Source organism: Ceratotherium simum, unplaced genomic scaffold (genome assembly GCF_057802395.1).
Source record: "Ceratotherium simum simum isolate JZ-2026a unplaced genomic scaffold, ASM5780239v1 HiC_scaffold_44, whole genome shotgun sequence".
NCBI classification, from domain to species: Eukaryota; Metazoa; Chordata; class Mammalia; order Perissodactyla; family Rhinocerotidae; genus Ceratotherium; species Ceratotherium simum.
This window is the reverse complement of record NW_028261260.1, coordinates 94,933-114,393: the sequence shown is the minus strand read 5'-3', so window position 1 is coordinate 114,393 and position 19,461 is coordinate 94,933. Positions and strand designations below refer to the sequence as shown.

Below are 19,461 nucleotides of genomic sequence, written 5' to 3'. Positions count from 1 at the left end.
AGAAATCTCACAGATTTCCAAGGACCTAGAACAACTGGACCAGACTAATATTCAGACATAGCAGGCAGGCCAAAATCACAGCATCAAGCTGAGGGAAGCCAACAGAAGGACACAGACTGTCACACAGAAAAGGAAAGTGGAGAGGTCCAGAGCAGGTTTGGCTACTGCCTTCTACTGGAACTCACCAGTAATAACAAATTCTCTGCTACAGAGACTCAGACAGATGTACCACATAGCTCAGATACTAGTCACAAACATTTATTGGTACTGTCCAAAGAATTCAAGTTACTCCTCCATCTTTAAAACTTCACATTCCACAGTCAGTTTGTGTAGAGGTAAATATTTTCTTCTTTATATTCTATAAAACTTGGTATTACATGGAAAACACAAGTTTTGGCACATCAGTTCTAGGCGAAGATTTGATCTTCAATTCAGAAACTGATTTATTTCCTCAGAAAAACGTTCTCTGAAGCAAACTCAGTACAGTCACAAGCCACATAACGTTTCAGTCAATGCCAGACCACACATGCGACGGTGGTCCCGTAAGACTAGTACCATACAGCCCAGATGTGTAGTAGGCTACACCACCTACGTCTGTGTAAGTACTCTATGATGTTCACACGACAACATCGCCTAACAACCCATTTCTTAGAACGTATACCATTGTTAGACAACACACAAACGTATCTGTAAAAAGTTTCACTTATCAAAATATAAGATTTTAGTCTAGTTTTAATTATTTCATGTTTAATGAAGTTCACTTTGCAGTACAAGGCTTTTGTGTTTTTCCCTGAGATTTCTCTGATTTTTGATGAAGGCTGATCATTCAAGATATTGACAGAAGTTTTCTTCCTCCTCATGTGGAGTCTCTGATGTACAACGACAGGTTGAATTCTTGGTGGTCTTCTGACATTCATTATATTCAGTGTTTCATCCTACTCTAACAGAGAATTGGCTAAGCTATTGCATTTAATCAATAGACCAAAATCTGTAAGAGCTCAACACAGCCAAACTTAATCCTTGCCTAAAAAAACAAAAAGCCAACTGGTGAAGATGTTAGTGGAGAATTCTGTTTCACCCAGTTATTCAGATTCTAGTCTCTTTCACCTTGTGCTCTACCATCTTCAACACACAGCACCCAAGTCTGCATGGAAGTCTCTCCATTCCAGTATAACACAGGACAGGAAGAATCTAAGGTGACTTTTTAAGTCCAGACTTAGCTTAAATGTAGTAGTGTCATATTCCATGACCAGCAGCACCTGGATGAAGGACAGACTGGGAAACTTAGGCAAGCTATGTGCCTAGTGGAAAAGGAATTAGTTAAGGGAAATAATCTGCAGGTCTACGTGACACGAGCTTCTCCCCTGTGTGTTACCTAATAACATACGAGTTCCTTTAGGACTTTCCAAATTCATTACATGCAAGGGTTTTCTCTCTGGTGTGCATTCTGGTGTGATGTACTCTAAGAGTTGTCTTACGGCCAAAAGTTTTCCCACAGTCATTACATTCATAGGGCTTTTCCCCTGTGTGAGTTCTCCGATGTGCTCTGAGGGTGGAATTATCGGCAAAAGATTTCCCACAATCGTTACACTCATAAGGTTTCTCCCCTGAGTGAATTCTCTGATGTGCTCTGAGGTGTGACTTCCGGGAGAAAGTTTTCCCACATTCATTACATTCATAGGATTTTACACCTGTATGAATCCTCTGATGTACTCTGAGGGTTGAAGTATGGGCAAAAGGTTTCCCACATACATTACACTCATACGGTTTCTCCCCTGTGTGAATTCTCTGATGTGCACTAACATATGACTTCTGGGAGAAAGTTTTCCCACATTCATTACATTCATAGGGTTTCTCCCCTGCACGAGTCCTCAGATGTGCTCTGAGGTGTGATGTCTTGGTGAAAGTTTTCCCACATTCATTACATTCATAGGGTTTCTCCCCTGTGTGAATTCTCTGATGTGCCCTGAGGGCTGAATTATCAGCAAAAGTTTTCGCACATTCATTACATTCATAAGGTTTCTCCCCTGTGTGAGTTCGCTGATGTGCACTGAGGTGTGTCCTTTGGGAGAAAGTTTTCCCACATTCGTTACATTCATATGGTTTCTCCCCTGTGTGAATTCTCTGATGGACTATGAGGGCTGCCTTATAAACGAAGGTTTTCCCACATTCGTTACATTCATAAGGTTTTTCCGCTTTGTGAATTCTCTCATGACCACTGAGGTATGATTTCTGGGAGAAGGTTTTCCCACATTCAGTACACTCATAGGGCTTCTCCCCTGTGTGAATCCTCTGATGTGTACTGAGGTGTGTCTTCTGGGAAAAAGTTTTCCCACATTCATTACATTGATAGAGTTTCTCCCCGGTGTGAATTTTCTGATGCGCTCTGAGGGCTGAATTATGGGCAAAGGTTTTCTCACACACGTTACATTCATATGGTTTCTCCCCTGTGTGAACTCTCTGATGTACTCTGAGAGCTGAATTATGGGCAAAAGTTTTCTCACAGTCATTACATTCATAGGGTTTCTCACCTGTGTGAACTCTCTGATGTGCTCTGAGAGCTGAATGATGGGCAAAAGATCTCCCACAGTCATAACATTCGTAAGGTTTCTCCCCCGTGTGAATTCTCTGATGTCCTCTGAGAACAGATATATGGGCAAAAGACTTCCCACAATCATTACACTCGTAGGGTTTCTCCCCTGTGTGAGTTCTCTGATGTGCTCTGAGGGTTGAATTATCAGCAAAAGTTTTCCCACATTCATTACATTCACAAGGTTTCTCCCCTGTATGAATTCTCTGATGTGCAAGGAGGTGAGTCTTGTGAGAGAAAGTTTTCCTACACTCAATACATTCATAGGCTGTTTTGCCTGTGTGAATTCTCTGATGTGCTCTGAGATGCGATGTCTTGGAGAAAGTTTTCCCACATTCGATACATTCATACAGCTTCTCCCCTGTGTGAATTCTCTGATATTTTGTGAGATGTGCCATCTTGGAGAATGTTTTCCCATATTCATTACCTTGAAAGGGTTTCCTATCTCTGTGTGTTCTCTGGTGTATGGTGAGGGAAGACTTCTTGTAAGATTTCCCACGTCCGTTGTTATCACTAGGTTTCTCTTTTGTATGAGCTGACAGATATTCACTGAGGTTTGATTTCTGACAGAAAGTTTTCCCACATTCACTACATTCACAGACATTGACCCCCATATGAGTTCCAGGATAATGAATAGAATGTGAATTGGGACAAAAGGATTCCCCACATTCCTCACATTCATAACGTTTCTCCCCTGACTGGATCTTTTGATGCTGAATGAGGTGTGCTTTCTGGTAAAAGAATTTCCTACATTCACTATATTCAAATGACTTCTCTCCTGTGTCACTTGGCTGAAGTACATCGAGGGCTGAGTTTTGATGGAAGGATTTCCCATATTTACCACACTGGTAGAATTTCTCTTCTGTGTGAGTTCTCTGATGTACTGTAAGGTCTAATTTCTGATAGAAGGCATTTGTACATTCATTATAAACACAGAATTTATCTCCAGTTTGTGTCTTCTGATGTACTACATGGGCTGAGCTCTGGCTCAAGTTTTCTTCAGATTTACCGCTTTCAAAAGCAACCTGTCCTATAACAGTTCTCTGAGGTTGAGTGAGGGGTGAATTCCTGTTGAAGTTATTCCCACTTTCATGACATTCATAGCGTGTCATAGCCATGCAAACTTGACTGTATTCCACAATGGTGGTTTTGTCACAGGGTTTCCCATCTTCATTAAGACTAAAGCACTTTTCCCTTGTGCCATTTCTCATGTGGTTAAATAGAGTTGCTTTATCAAAGTTTTTCCTAAATTCAAAATTCTTACAGGATTCCTCTCCTGTTAGAGAACTCTTAGCTGTAACACCGACAGTCTTATCATGTAAAACTTTCCCAAATTCATTACATTCAAAAGATTGCTCCAGAGTTTGAAATTTCTGATGATCTTTCTCATAACTGAGAGCTTTCACATTTTTATTACATTCATAAGACTTCTCTCCACTATGAGTTTTCTCCTGCTTAACATCAACCTGCAACTTTTCACATACATTCAGGTAATCAGCTTTCTTTCTTGAATAGTTTCTATCATTAATAATTAATTCAGAAACAACCGGCAAATTCATTCTACTAGAGTCACATTTATAGGGCATTGTTCCCGAAAAATCTGCAGTTGAATCCAGATTAAATGGTTTTTCTAAAACTTTCTGTACTTCTTTACTCAATGTTTTGTTATCCATGAATAGTACTTGCCACAGAGGTTTCTCTTGTTTTTCCTGGTTCCCCTCAACGTGGACATCGACTTGGTAAAATCCTAAAATGAGAGAAATTGAAAACATCCTATGACTCACATTACTTATGAAGAGGTGCTTAGAGCCGTATCTTTTGCCTGTTTCCAAAGATTAATACTTCATGCACACAGACAGAAAGACAGATACTCTCTCTCCTCATCTATGTTGTTTAAAAAAAACAGGTATTATTTCCAGTGCTGGCCAAGATGGAGCAGCTCCATCTTTCTAGGTCCCTCCCTCTTACCATTAAAAATCTCTGGACCAAAGAAAAGAAAAATTAACAAATGAAGATGCTACAAAATGGAAAAGTGGACTTTGGGACTTAAGAAATGACATGGCAGAGAATTCCAAGGCTTTTCTTTCTGCTTCTCATATATCCCATATGGGGTGCTGGAGAAGCCTGCAATCCAAAGACAATAAAAGGCAGAGACAGAAGAGCTCCAAGAAAAGCCTGTTTCTTTTACCCAAAGGTCTGAGAGAACGGTTGTCTAACAGAACAGAAAACCTTGCTGACGGCATCAACCCTACTCAAGCCAAAAAAACCTGGAACACTCTTCCCTGTGAAATAAAGGATTTTTCTTCCCACAGAAATAAAGGATTTGTCCCGTCTTGCAAAATTTTCCTCCATGAGCCAAACCAAGAGCTCACAGCAAAAATCCTGAGAAAGTTCCATTCATAGGACATTCTGGGTGATGGTATCAGCAGCCACAGCCAAAATTCCACCCAGAACCACATTCCTATCTACTCTAACAAATCCGTTGCTTTAAGGCACTGGTGGCAATTCATGGCAGGTAGGGGAAGCAAAGAAGGAAGAAAAGGCAGCACAGGAACAAGAAAAGAGGCAGGAACACACGGTAGCCCAAAGTCACAGCTAGAAGAGAGGAAATACCACTTGTGAAAACCACACCCTCACAACCCAAGGGCACAATACACTACAAAACAGCTGAATTCACATTATTCTCAAATGCACATGAAGTGTTCACCAAGACAGACCACATTCTGGGCTATAAGCCACATCTTTACAAACATAAAAGAACAGAAATCATATCAAGTGTGATCTCAAGCCATAGAGAAATTATACTAGAAATCAGTAGCACAAACTTACCTGGAGAATGCAGAGTATTTATAAATTAATACACTTCTAATTGACCCATGGGTCAAGGAGGAAGTCTCACAGAAAATTAACATATTTTGAAGTGAACGAAAACAAAAACTGTTTAAAACATACAGAAAGTTGTGGGATGCAACTAAAGTAGTGCTCAGAGATAAATTTACAGCTTAAAATTTTTATATGAGAAAAGAAAGACCCCCAATCAGCTACTTAAGCTTCCACTTTAAGAAACTAGACAAAGAGAAGTTAAATCTAAAGAAAGAAAAAGGAAGAAAATAACCAAGATTAGACAATGAAATGGAAAACAACAGAGAAAAATCAATCAAACCTGAGCTTAGTGCTTAGAAAGAGTTTTCTTTAACGATACAAACAGACGAAAAAACGGAAGACACACCTTATCAATATCAGAAAGATATATGCGAAAGAGGATGTAACTCACTGACACAATAGACCTTAAAGAGATAATAACAGAAAAACCCTATGTCTGTAAATTTGACAATATAAATAAAATGGATGGATTTCTTGGGGGAAAAAAAAAAAAACTACCAAACTCATTCAAGAAGAAAGAGATAACCCAAAGAGATCAGTATCTGTTTAAGAAATTGACTTATGTGGTCAAAAAATACGCAGTTTCAAAAAACAGTTCCAGGACCAAATGGTTTTAACTATAGTGAATTCTACCAAACATTTCAAGAAGAAATAATACCAATTTTATATAATCTCGTCTAGAAAACACAAGATGAGTGACTATTTCCTAAATCATTTTATGAGGCCTGTATTATCCTCATAGCAAAACCAAAGACAGTTCAAGAAAAGAAACCTACAGACCAATATCCTTCATGATAAAAATGCAAAAATCCTGAAAAAAGAAAAAGTAGCCCAAGACGACAGCAATATATAAAAAGAAATAATAAATTAGAATCAAGTGGGATTCATCCCAAGAATGCAAACTGTTGCAATATTCAAAAACCAATCACAGTCATCATCTAAAGAAGTAAAATTACACAATCACATCAATTAAGGCAAAAAACATTTCACAAAATTCAAAATCCATTCATTAACCTAATAAAGGGAATCTATAAAAAGCCTACAGCTAACATCATACCTAAGAGTGATGAATGCCTTAGTCAGAATGCTTTAACCAGAATGCTTTACACCTAAGATTGGGAAAAGGACAAGGGTGTTTACTCTCAGCACTTCTACTCAAGACTGTAATGGAAGTTCCAACCAATGCAATAAGGCAAGAACAAAAATGAAAGATACGGAGTAGGTCTACATGGAAGATCTTCCCCAAACTCCTCAAACTATAAGTGTTTTCCGCAAGGCCAAAATACAAAGCCAATGTACAAAGCCAATCATATACAAACAACAATCAACTGGAATTTTAAATCAGATAAACAACATAATTTCCCATAGCACTAAAAAAACAAAACCAGAAAACCTTGGTATCTGTATGCTGAAAACTACTGATGAAAGAAATCCTAAATAAATGGAGAGGTATATGTGGTTTATGGACTGAAAGACTCTATATCGTTAAGACGTCGATTCTCTTTAATTTGATCTGTACACTCAACGCAATCCCACTTCAAATGCCTGCATGCCTTTTTGTAAATATCAAGAAGCTCATTTTAAAATTCATATAAAAGAAAATCGGTGGACTCACACTACCTGATTTCAAGACCCAACTAATAAGCTAGAGTAAAAAAGTTAATCTGGTACTGGCATAAGGATAACTATGTAGATGAATAAAGAAGAACAGACATGCCAAAGAAATAGTCTTAGATATATGGAATATATGTACATAGGCGCACGTGCGTGCGCGCGCACACACACACACGCACAACTATATATCCGTTTCCCAAGAACAGTGCAAATGCTATTCAGTGGGCAAATCATAATCTTTTCAACAAATGGTGCTAGAGTAACTGCACTCGTCTTTTCAAAAATTTAAACCTGACACATACCTCACACTTTCTACGAAAATTAACACCAAATGGATCACAAAGTGTAAAATGTGAAATTTAAAAATGTCTAGAAGAAAACGTAGGAAGAAATCTGTTTTTACTTTGAGTTTCAATGTTTCCAGACAGGACAACAAAAGCATGGTCCTTAAAAGAAAATTAATGAATTGGACTTTATCAAAATTAATGTTAAGTTTTAGCCGGCCTCCTCTCAAACCACGCCAACAGAAGAAGTGGAGGGCAGCTTCACTACTGCCAAGTGGGGAGACAAGTCTAGGTTCCCACTAGCCCTCCGCTGACATCCTTGGGATTTGGAGGAGAAGGCCGCCACATGAACACTGGGCAGAGCTGAGAGATCAGGCTCCCCACCAGCCTTCCGTTGACACTAACCACCCCGTACTTCATCAGGTGCCAAGGTCCCTAGCTCATCTTCATTCCTCGTTCCATCTTTCAGAATCTTACGTTTGTCTTATATAAATGTACTATACATAAGTACATATTTAACTATACTTAGTGGGAGGAGTAGGAAGCCTCATTTACTCCAGCTTTTCCCTGGTTAATGCTTTTTAGATCTTACCCATTCCTTCCCTAAGCAGAGTCATGAACATGTTCTCCTTAATCATCACATAGAATATTTCTAGTTTTGCTTTGATAATCAGGTCTTTAAGCTACCTGAATCTGAGTTTCTGTTTTGATCATAAGGTTACCTCAGGATTCTTTCCCCACTGATTTATTAAACCATCCCAGCCCCAGCTCCATAGGACTGAACTACTCAGAGCTTTACATAAAGCCTTGATATCTGGTAGAGTGAGTCGTCCCACATCGCTCTTATGAACGGAGTTACTCTGATATCGCATTTTAAATCTTTACAAGTATATCCCCACTTGAATTTATTATATAAGCGCTTCTTTTGTCTTTGTTAGGGTTCAAGTTTCATCTATTTTATTGTTTTTTATTCTAAGAAACATTCTACAATTTCTCAGTTTTTTTAGTTTACTAATTTTTACTTTTACTTTAAATCCTTCTGCTTTCATTAGTATATTTTTTACTCTTCTTAATTCTTAATCTATTAATATAAATACGAGACTACAAATTTACCTCTGTTCACTCATTTAGCTATATCCCAAGGTTTCTAATATGCACATTTTTTTTTATTTCATAAATGTGGTGCAATTTTAGATTTCATTTCCGTCTTTATACGTCGTTTAAGGGAGACAATTTTTAAAATTACCATGTCGAAAGAGTGTTTTTGTTTACTCATTTTATCATTATTTTCTAGATGGATCAAACTATGTTGAGAGAACGTTATTTGTGGTGATTCTAATATGTTGGATTTATTGGTGTTCTCTTTTTAGATTAACACTACATTTTCACAAATTTAAGACTCTCCCATGGGACTTTGGAAGGCTTGTTGTTTGATTTCAGCATACACATACACAAATACATGATTCACTTGAGTACAAATATCATGTATATCCTCCTCTACAGGCATACTTCTTTAATGTCCACAGTACCTATTATTTAATAAGATGAGATATATTATGAGCTCCTGATCCTAGTGAACTGTTAAGTTCCCAGAACTTCCTTATTTAGTGTGTTACGATCATTGATATCATTTTGTTTGGTGCAGTCATTCAAATGCTTCAAGTTTTACTTCAACTGTGCTCTTGAGCTAGAGGACCTTTACTGTATTAATGTATCTATTGCCAAAATTCAAACCTGAATAACAGAACACGAAACCCTGAATTATTTTATTTTTACTAACTTGATAAGTTTACTATTATTTTATTACAAACTTTCTAAGATCCTCATTTAGGGATATCTTTTTTAGCCAATCAATATGATCCAATCATTTGCATTTAGTGACTGGGAGATACGCTTGATCTAAATTATGTCAATCTTTATGTTATCCTATCTGTTTACATGGCTTCACAACAAAACTTTCAGTAAACACAGTTACTTCAGATGATTGTACTTTTTTGCTCTAGGAATTATATTGAAACTATAACTTCTGAAATCCCTGGAATCGTTTACTAGTTTAGACAAAGGCTAAAAGAAGCACATGAAAAGATACTTGACATCATTAGTGATCAGGGAAATTGTTATAGACTGAATTGTGTCTCCCCTCAAATTCATATGTTGAAGCCCTAAACCCCAATGTAACTGTATTTGGAGATAACATCTTTAGGGATGTAATTAAGACTAAATGAAGTCATAAGGGTGGGGCCCTAACTCTATAGGACTGGTGTCCTTACGAGAAGAGGAAGAGAGATCAGAGCTCTCTCTCTCCATGCATGCACCAAGGAAAGGCCATGTGAGGACACAGTGAGAAGGCAGCCATCTCCAAGCCAGGAAGAGAGGCCTCACCAGAAACCAACCCTGCTGGCACCTTCATCTTGGACTTCCAGCCTCCAGAACTGTGAGAAATAAATTTCTGTTATTTAAGCCACCCAGGCTATGGTATTGTGCTATGCCACTCCAGCTGACTACAACAGAAATGCAAATCAAAATCTCAGTGATATACCACTTCACATCCTCTAGGACGGCAAGAATCAAAAAGTCAGATAACAACAAGTGTTGGTGAAGACGTGGAGAAATCAAAACCCTTGTATGCTGTCATTAGGAATGTAAAATGGTGCAGCCGCTTTGGAAAACAGTCTGGCAGTTCCCCAAACAGAGTTACCATATAACGCATCAATTCCATGCCTAGATATAAACTCAAGAGAAATAAAAGCATACGTCCACGCAAAAATTTGTAAATGTACGTTTATATCAGCATTACTCAATAATAGCCAAAAGGTGGAATCCCAAACGTCCACTGACTGATGAATGGACACACAAATGTGGTACACCCACACAAGGAAATACTGTTTTGCCATACAAAGCATGAAGTATTGATACATGCTACAATATGAACCTTGTAATCCTAAGTGAAAGAAACCCAACACAAAAGACCACATAATGTGTGATTCCATTTATATGAAATGTCCAGAATAGGCAAATCTATAGAGACAGAAAGTGACCAGTGGTTGCCAGGGCTGGAGGGGACAGGGAGATAGGGAAGTGATAGCTAAAGGGTATGGAGTTTCTTTTTGAGGTGATGAAAATTGACTGTGGTGATGTTTACACCTACCTGTGAATATATTAAAACCCATCGAATTGTGTACTTTAAATGGGTGAATTGTATGACATGTGAATTATATCTCAATAAAGCTGTTTAAAAGGAAAAAAAAAAAAACTTTCAAAAGTGTTCCCTTCTAAGGTCTAACTACCCAGGTGTTTCTGCCAGGGCTCACTCACCTGGGTACCTCTGGTTTAGGAATTCTTCCTCTAAGGACCAGGGCTCTTCTCCTTGCTCCAACTTGAAAATCACCTTGGGTTTAGTAATGCAGTACCCTGTAAACATAACAATTGGGGGTCTAAACAGACCAGATCCATAGGCCTTTTGGTTGCCAAAGGTGGAGAAAGAGACAGCAGCAAGAGCAGCAAAATGAAGGCGCTCATTTGAAATTTTCAACGCGGAAGTAATGACACAAACATCGTTTCTGTTTCTCTAAAGGTTTTAGTTTCCTTAGACCTCTTAATAAAAAGCCGGAACACCACCAATCTCTAAAAACGGTTTATGTGCAGTAATTTTAACAAAAGGAAATGTAATCTAGAGGGAGTCACATGGTAAGGTCTGCTCACCCACGGAGACGAGGTGGCTGTAGTTCTCCAGCATCACATCCCTGTACAGGGCCCTCTGCGCAGCGCCCATATACCGCCACTCTTCCTGAGTGAGCTCCACAGCCACGTCTTCAAATGACACTGATCCCTGAAACAGCACATTTTGTGCAAAGGTTCAGAATTACGTGACAAAGAAAACATCTTTGAGAACTACTAATTTTCCTGTTTACTCTTAAGGCTCTAAAACAAATGGCTATAAAAGATGCCAATTTTTGACCTAATTTTGTCTTTAACTTTACAGCTACTCCATTAGTTTAAAAGGCTTCTAACTTAACATAATTCATTTGTATATATTTATGAATTATAGGTTTGCTTATACAAACCTATAATTTGTATAAACAAAAACTAAAACAAAAAAAAACTCAATGTAAAGAGACTTCCTGCAACGCTTCTTCTACATCCCAAGCGATTACCCTGGGTATTCTAGAGAATTCTAGGATAGTCCATCTCTCCTTGGACATCATCACTGTAAATAACGGGGGCCAAGGAAGAGATACACTAAGTTGCGGAGACATTATACATGATCAAACTTATGGATAAGTACATGTCTGAAGATATATAATATAAATCTCTTAGAGCTCATGAAGAGCAATCAAACAGACCAGTATAAGAGAACACTATCTACGCTGATGGAACAGCAATGGATACAAGGATAGGGACTTAATCATAGAGCAGAAGCAGCAACCAACTTGACAACGACTTTCCCGTGCAGCTACCCAGTCTAACTGCATGCGCAGCTTCTTGAGTGCTGGTGCCAAACACTGATATTTGGGAAACGAAAGGAAAAAATGTGCTAGAAGTCGTAGTGAGACAGATCTGCTCAGGTTGCTACTGAAGGGTCTACGGAACATAAAGCTAGGAATGTCCCTTAAACTAGTATGCACACGGTTTTAGAACATAGAAGGGAGGCCTAGGACGAAGACAAGCATTTAGGAATTACTAGCAATTTAGGCGGTAACTGAAGTTATCAGAGGCAATCAGAGCAACCCGAGCACAAGGGGATTGAGGAAAGAAAAGTACCAAAAGTAGAATTTGAGGAACCATGATAATTGAAGAGGCTGACAGAAAAAAGGCCCACAAAGCCAGAGAAGGCGTTTTCTGAAAAGTAATAATAGGATCAGGAGAGGGTGGAGTCCTGGAAACTGAGAAAAGGGAAAGTTTCCACAACAAAAGACTTCAAAGGGGCTGGGAGGAGGGGGAAATGAGGAGTTGCAGGTACAAAGTTTCGGTCTCAGCTATCCAAGGTCATTAAGTTCTAGAGATCTGCTGTACATCACGCCTATAGTTAACGATACTATATTGTACACATAAAACTCTGCCCAATCTCTAAGAGGGCAGATCTCATGTTCAGTGTTCTTTTCACAATAAAAAATAAAAAGAAAGGAAACAGACCAAGAGACAAGAGGACAGAAACAAGCTTTTTTCCAGTGTTATGTATCCAGTTCTTTGTTCATTCATGTCTTCAGTATGACTGAGTGAGTACCTACTCTGCATGAAGATCAGTGCTAGTAGCTGGTAACCAAAACAAATGAGTAAAAGAATAGGAACACCTCTCAAGGAAATTTATTTTAATCTGAAAAAAGTAAAGAAAATTTAACTATATTTTCAAAAACTAAAAATATCAGTGAGAAAAGCGGCATTGTGTTCATTTTCGCCAATCTCTCTAACATCCGGCTTAATAAAAATCAGCCGGATTAACAAAACCTAAGCTAACCAATGACCTAAGTGAAAATGGGGAAATAAGGATCCAAGAAAATTCTCTCCTCCATAAAAGCAATGAATAAACCGGCAAAAGTTGTAGAAGGTAACAAAGGCAATTGACAGAACATTTACACAAGGAAAACAGCAGAATCAGAGTGAGAGCGGTGATAGCGTGTGCTTTTCAGGGACCCTGTTCCCACTCCTCTCTCTCCAACGTGGTGGCGGCGGCGTGAGAACCGACAGTCTGCACTCAAGGCTGAAACCAGCAGCGTGGCAACCACTGGGGGGCAGAACCGGGCTGAGGTTCCCTCAGAGCCCCACTCCCAGGAAACTCTTTATTTGGCCTGTTGGGTGGTTCCCTGAAAGACCTCACTTGCAAGGACGTCTTTATTTGAGCTACCTCAGAGCTCACAGAGAATGAAAAGCCTTATCCTCAGAGGCGTTTGTCAAAAACATTTGAAGGCACTTGCTTAACTTAGTGGCTACCTGAGGAGGTGGATAACAGTTGGGGCAAACAGTGTCCTAATCAAAAAGCTTAAAAGGAAAAGCTGGAGAATGAGATGTCCATAAAGATTTTTAAAAGCTCCAATATATTCCTGAGAATCTAGAAGGCCGCACACATGCGGAGAGCCACGCATATGTCCAGGAAAGATGTGAGAAGGCCCTAAGCTGTCACCTCTGGGTGACCTTGAGGTTTGGGGTAAGAAGGAAGTGAAGGCTAAGGCCGAGTTGTAAACTGCCTGTCTGACTGCTGTAGGAATGCCCTCACACGCACAGAGCCCCTTAGCAAAGACTGGGAGACTCACTGGTTCCAGGCATTTCAGGACAGAGACTTCAACTGCCACAGATCACAAGAAATACAGGCTCCACAGCATTAGCTCAAAGAAGTCACTGAACAAATAAACTTCAACAGTGACCCCTGTGGAGGGGAGAAATCCTGATTTCTAAAGTTGCCACACTGTTTTACTTAAAATGTCCAATTATCAATAAAAAATTGCCAAACAAAGAAGAAAACAAGAAAGTAAGACCCCTACACAGGAAAACGTGTAATCAATAGAAACTGATTCCTGCATCTGAGGAAGCAGATGTTGGACTTACTAGGCAATGACTTTAAATCAGCTATTTTAAATATCGTCAAAGACCCAGAGGAAACAATGCCTAAGGACTAAAAGAAAGTATGAGAACAATGTTCCACTGAACAAAGAATATCAATCAAGAGATAGAAATTATAAAAAGGAACCAAATAGAAACTCAAGAGTTGAAAAGTACAATAACTGAAACAAAACTTGCACTAGAGGGATTCAAGAGCAGATTTGAGCGGGTGGAAGAAAGCGTGAACAAATGGACACAGGTCCACTGAAGTTACGCAGAGTGAGAAACAGAAAGAAAAAATAATGACAGAAAATGAACCGGGGGATAGCACCAAGTTTACAGACATACGTATAACGAGAGTCCCAGACAGAGAGGAGACAAAGAAAGGGTCTGAAAGAATATTTGAAGAAATAATCGACAAGAAGTCTCCAAACCACCAATCTCAAAAGCAGTAAGAAAGAAGTGACTCACCACGTACAACAGTATTACAAGCATGGAGGACAGAAGGCAGGGGGAATGACATATTCAAAGTGCTAAAAGAAAAAGGTTGTCAATCAAGAATTCTATATCCAGCAAAAGTGGAAAAATTAAAACCTTCCCAGATAAACAAAAAACAGAATTTGTCAGAGGTAAAACTGCCCTACGAGAAATAATACAGGGACTGGTTCAGCAAAAGTTGAGGGGCCTGGGGGTGAACGGAATGATGGGAGAAGAGAAAGTGTACAGAACTGCTTTTTTCTTTTTTTTTTGGTGAGGAAGACTGTCCCTGAGCTAACATCTCTCACCAATCTTCCTCTTTTTGTTTGAGGAAGATTGTCCCTGAGCTAACATCTGTGCCCATCTTCCTCTATTTTCGTACATGGGAGGCAGTCACAGCACAGCTTGATGAGTGGCGTGTAGGTCTGCGCCCGGGATCTGAACCTGCAAATCCTGGGCCGCCAAAGCGGAGCATGCGAATTTAACCACTACGCCACCAGGCCAGCCCCCAGAATTGCTTTTCAAGTTGATGAAAATGTTCTAAAATCCACTGTGGTGCTGTTTGCACATACCTATGAGTACACTAAAAAAATCATTGAATTTTACATTTTAAATGGGTGAATGGCATGGTATGTGAATTGAATCTCAATAAAGCTGTTTAAAAAAGAAAAAAATGAGAGAAAATGAAATCATTCCAAGACAATAGAGAAGATTAAAAGGCCAAAGATGGAAACTGTGGATGAGCCACGTGAAAGGACAAGGGAAAGAAGATGACTCCGTGAAGACATCAGCAGGAGAAGGACAGAGCCAGTGGAGGGTGTCACAGACAGTAACAGAGAAACTTTCCAGGACAGTGTGAGAAGTAGAGGCAAGTGCTACAGAAAAGTCAAGTAAGGAAAGGATTAGACAAGACCCAATGGATTTGATTATAACCAAGTCTCTGGTCACTGGAGATCACAGGCAAGTGGGGAGAGAAACCAAGGCCTCATGCACAAGTTTAGAGTGGGATGGGAAGCATTGAAACACTTGAAAGAGAACAGGATTTTAAACTGCTGAGCTGACAATTTTAACAGGATTTTAAACTGCTGAGCTGACGATTTTAAACCGTCCTGAAAATCACGGGTACTCGAAATATTTATGGAGAGTAATTTTAAGGATAGTCATTTGATCCATCAGAAAAATGTCTCACGCAATCCCTGTGTTTGAGTTTCCGAAAAATAGTATTGACTGAGTTCACATTCAGCATTACGTCTTCTACCTTTACTGAAGAACAAGTAGAGGCAACACTCTATATTATTTTAGGGTTATCACTGGAAGTTGTTAACTAAATCACCTACTCGAAAACAACAAAGATATTTTTTTATCTTCAATTGTCTTTATATCCTATGAGGAATCAGTTTGCTTTATCTTCTCACCAATGTTAACCTTTAAAGAATTATCATGTCTGATACCCTGACACGGCTATCAAAAACCTCAGAAATAAATGTGGAACTCCAAACATAGTACATTTGTAACGTCAGAGGACCTGCATATATCCACCCGCCACCTTTGCTGTGCTCTCCAACTGTATTTCTATATCTTCTCTGAACGCATCTGATCCGTTTCTATTTCTACTTTTCCATGTTAATGTACAGACACTTAAGCCCTTATAAAATCCATTGTAACACAAACAGGTTATCAAAACTCGAACTCACCTGAGCTATGTTCATTTTCTGCTACTCCTGGAAGAATGTAAAGAACTGTGAAGGTTCAGCTGGGGAGGAGGAAAGAGAAACGGGGTCATGAGAAACCTGGTCGGTCTTACAACTCCTACATTCATCTGCCTAAAACTCTCATAACACGAGCTGGAGAAAAGCCTTCCCTATGGGAAAATACCCCTTGGACATTCTTGAGAAGGGGCAAGAAGGAACACACAGAGGTAGCACCACCTGAACGTGCACATGTATCTTCGATATGACTACGTGGACTTAACCTTGCATTTTCACTGAGTAAGGTAAACTGCTTTTTCTTGATGAATTAACAATGTATATCCTCTTCTGACTAATTAACAACAACAAAATAAAACAACAGAGGATTAAACAAAGTCAGCAGCACCAGAGGTGAAACCCTCCACCTTCATTAAACCTAATGTTGTCAAAAAACTACTCAGGCTGGATTATTAATCAAGTTCTTGTCTTTCACCTTGAGTTAGAACTTCCACAGAAAACTCCCAGATAAAGATGGGATGCTTCATGCAAGAAATAAATTTGTTTAACTTTTTGTTCTAAATTGGTTGCAGTTTCTAAAAAAGGCCTTCGGATAAGATGCTTATAGTACTCACACGCGTGTAAGTCAGCAGCACCACGCTTAGTTCTTGGTTCTGTCCTGGCTGACTCTACAAAAACCATTCATTTCAGGCCTGATAGTTTTGGGCTTCCAAAGGCGCCCAGTGTAGAAAACCCTTCTTCTACTATCATTTCGTTATTCTCTACGTTCAGGAAAGAGGCAGCATCGGCATAACTCTAGACGCCACACGTGCTGAGGAACATGGTGTGAGAGCAGCTCGGAATCTGAAGAGTGAGGGCAGAGTGAAGGAAACAGGGTGCTGTTGAGGATTTCGTCAGCACTGGCTGGGTACACCTTCCCCGGACACCATGTCCTCACCAGCCATCCAGTGAGCTGCCTTTTCCTGGGCAGCCTGACAGTCACCCACCCCTCTCAATGCCCGGTTACCACCTTCTGCAAGCTGGTCCAGTGTCCACTGTCACACAGTCTGTGATGGCTTCTGGGCGTGGTGACATCATCCAGTCTGACTCATGCTATACAGGGATCAAGAACTGCTTCTGGTGGAGCAAATCTGGACCTGCTCCCGTCTGGAACCTTCCGCCTCTGCTCTGAAGCTCCGGTGAGGGGTCTGTCAGAAAGGCTGTTCTTCCAAGTGGCAGTGTTCCTGAGACTCCCTTTCCTGCCTTAAAAGAGTTCCTTTGCTCGAGAGGGGCTGGGACCTGGGCCTGAGAAACAAACTCACTCTATTTGAAACCTTCATCTAACACTCGAAGCCTGACTCTTTTGCAATTCACTAGAAATGTAGTACCCAGTACTGTTGCCATTAGCTGCTTGCAGCTACTACACCTCAAGTGTGGCTACTGCCACAAGTCAAAACCACATTTTGGATGTACTGAATTAAATACATCAGTAAAATTAACTTCACATCCTTTTCTTTTTCCCGTTGCTACGGAAAACCTTTACATTGTGTTTGGTTTGCATTACCTTTCTCTTGGTCAGCACTCCATTAGGTACCAGACGCTGTGTTTGAGGACGGAGACGGCCTGGACGGCGAGGCAGGGTCAAGAGCCGCCGTCTGACCCAGGGGCTCTGGAGAGAACCCACAAATCCCAGGACACATTTCCCGCGCGCTGAGATTCTGTCCGCGTGCACTCCACAATCACCCCTCCGGGAATGTGGGGGAGAGGACACTCTACTAAGGGCTCCGAGGTCTGCCGCGTCGGGTTTGGGGCACGGAGGAGACGAGGCAGAGCCAGACGCAGGGAGTGAAACGTATTCGTATTGGCACCCTACCTCTCCCACCCGCCGGCTGGTGCCCTGGGGTCTACCATGCCGCCGCCAGGAGCTGCCTTCCACTGTGCACAACGGCACGTTTACACCGACAAGGAGGCTTGTCGTGAGGGTGATGCGAAAGCCCAGACGAAGGAAACGGGGTCTTCCGAAAGCCCCCTACACAGGGGTCAGCACGAGCCCCGGACACAACGTCCCCAGACCACCCTTTCGTTCCCCGGAGAGCTGCGCGCGCTGCTCTCAGGCGCCCCGCACTCCCCGCGAACGCTCCGGGGGCGCAGCCCTCCCGCCGCCCGCAGCCCCGCCCCGGCCGCGCCGCGCCTCCCGAGTCCTGACCGAGAGCCCGCCCTGCGGGCCGGGACGCGGCGGGCGCACGGCGCTGGGGGAGGGGAGGACTCCCCGCTCCCATCCGCGGACACGAGCCCACCCGACCCGGCAGGGCCTCAGCCGCGCGGAGCCCCGTCCCCGGCGCGCTCACCCCTGGCCGCAGCCTCTGCTCCCGCCTAGACCCGAAGACGCCCACACCGTTCCCGTCTCGAGCCGGACTGGCGGACGGGAGGAGGCGGGGTGGGTGTGCGCGTGCGCAGAGTGAGCGCCGAGGACCCTTCCCAGAGTGCTGCGCGGGGCGCCCACGACATCCAAGACTACATTTCCCATAGCACCTTGAGAGCGCAGGAAGTAGCTTGGGAAGCCTTTCTGCTTCTTGAGCGGGTTGGAAGACGTGACAATTGAACCTAACTGCTGGAGACTTTTCCTGAATCCTAGAGCTTATGGGTTAGACTTTTACTTTACGACGTTACACACTGGAAAGCGTGGTTCTCGATCGGATCCTGGTTGGAAAAAGCAACAGTTGCAGGAGCCAATTGGAGAAATATGAATATGGACTAGATATTAGAAATATTAAGGAAAATTACCATTACTTTGGTCACTGATAACATTTGGACGACGTAAGAAATTGTTATGTTTTAAGGATACATGCTGAAACATTTACAATTATGAAATCATGGATTTGTAATTTACTTTTTAAAACTTCAGCAAAACAATTAGAGAAAGCAGATATGGCCAAAGGTCAAGAATCATTAAATCTGCGTAATATATGTATATAATGCTCATTTTACTATTTCTGCTGTTTTGAGTGTTTGAAGACGTGGAGGTGGGGGTGGGGAGGAGATGGAGGGAGGTTAGGGTGCGTTTACTGTCCCTGCAGAAGTGTACCTTTTAAAATCAAGCTGCCAAGAGAAGGAAAGGCGCGCCCAAGTATCTCTTATTGAATACGGCTGTGAAATAGAACAAATAGGAGAAAATGGAGCCAATATTAACATAAAAGAGTAACATCTGTGACCGGCAGCGTTTATGGCGGGGTGGGGGGGGGGAGGGCAGTTGGGAGGGGAGAGAGAATAAGCTAGCTGTTGAAACTTACACAAGTAATACATGAAAATACATAGAACTGAAAATAAGAAAATTATTATATCAATTTTGCATTTCCATGAGCAAACCTTTTTTGAAAATTAATGTGTGCACACG

General features: G+C 41.1%; 1 protein-coding gene across 1 annotated transcript; it reads right to left on the bottom strand.

The window, feature by feature from the left end:
* Positions 1-242: 242 nt before the first annotated feature.
* Positions 243-18,395, bottom strand: ZNF658 (zinc finger protein 658). Its single transcript, XM_087428388.1, has 6 exons — positions 17,632-18,395; positions 16,703-17,330; positions 16,077-16,135; positions 11,074-11,200; positions 10,687-10,782; positions 243-4,337 (listed from the first exon to the last, which is right to left on the bottom strand). The coding sequence occupies exons 3-6, from the start codon at positions 16,089-16,091 to the stop codon at positions 1,396-1,398; spliced, it is 3,180 nt and encodes a 1,059-aa protein (XP_087284514.1). The 5' UTR covers positions 16,092-16,135; positions 16,703-17,330; positions 17,632-18,395; the 3' UTR covers positions 243-1,395.
* Between the last annotated feature and the right edge of the window lie 1,066 nt (positions 18,396-19,461).

What these genes read in the sequence shown, in the direction of transcription:
- ZNF658 (XM_087428388.1), bottom strand. An exon ending in CAGCCACCTCGTCTCCGTGG is followed by an intron (nt 10,783 to 11,073) that starts GTGAGCAGACCT and finishes TTATGTTTACAG; the next exon opens with GGTACTGCATTACTAAACCC. An exon ending in CCTAAACCAGAGGTACCCAG is followed by an intron (nt 4,338 to 10,686) that starts GTGAGTGAGCCC and finishes CTCTCATTTTAG; the next exon opens with GATTTTACCAAGTCGATGTC.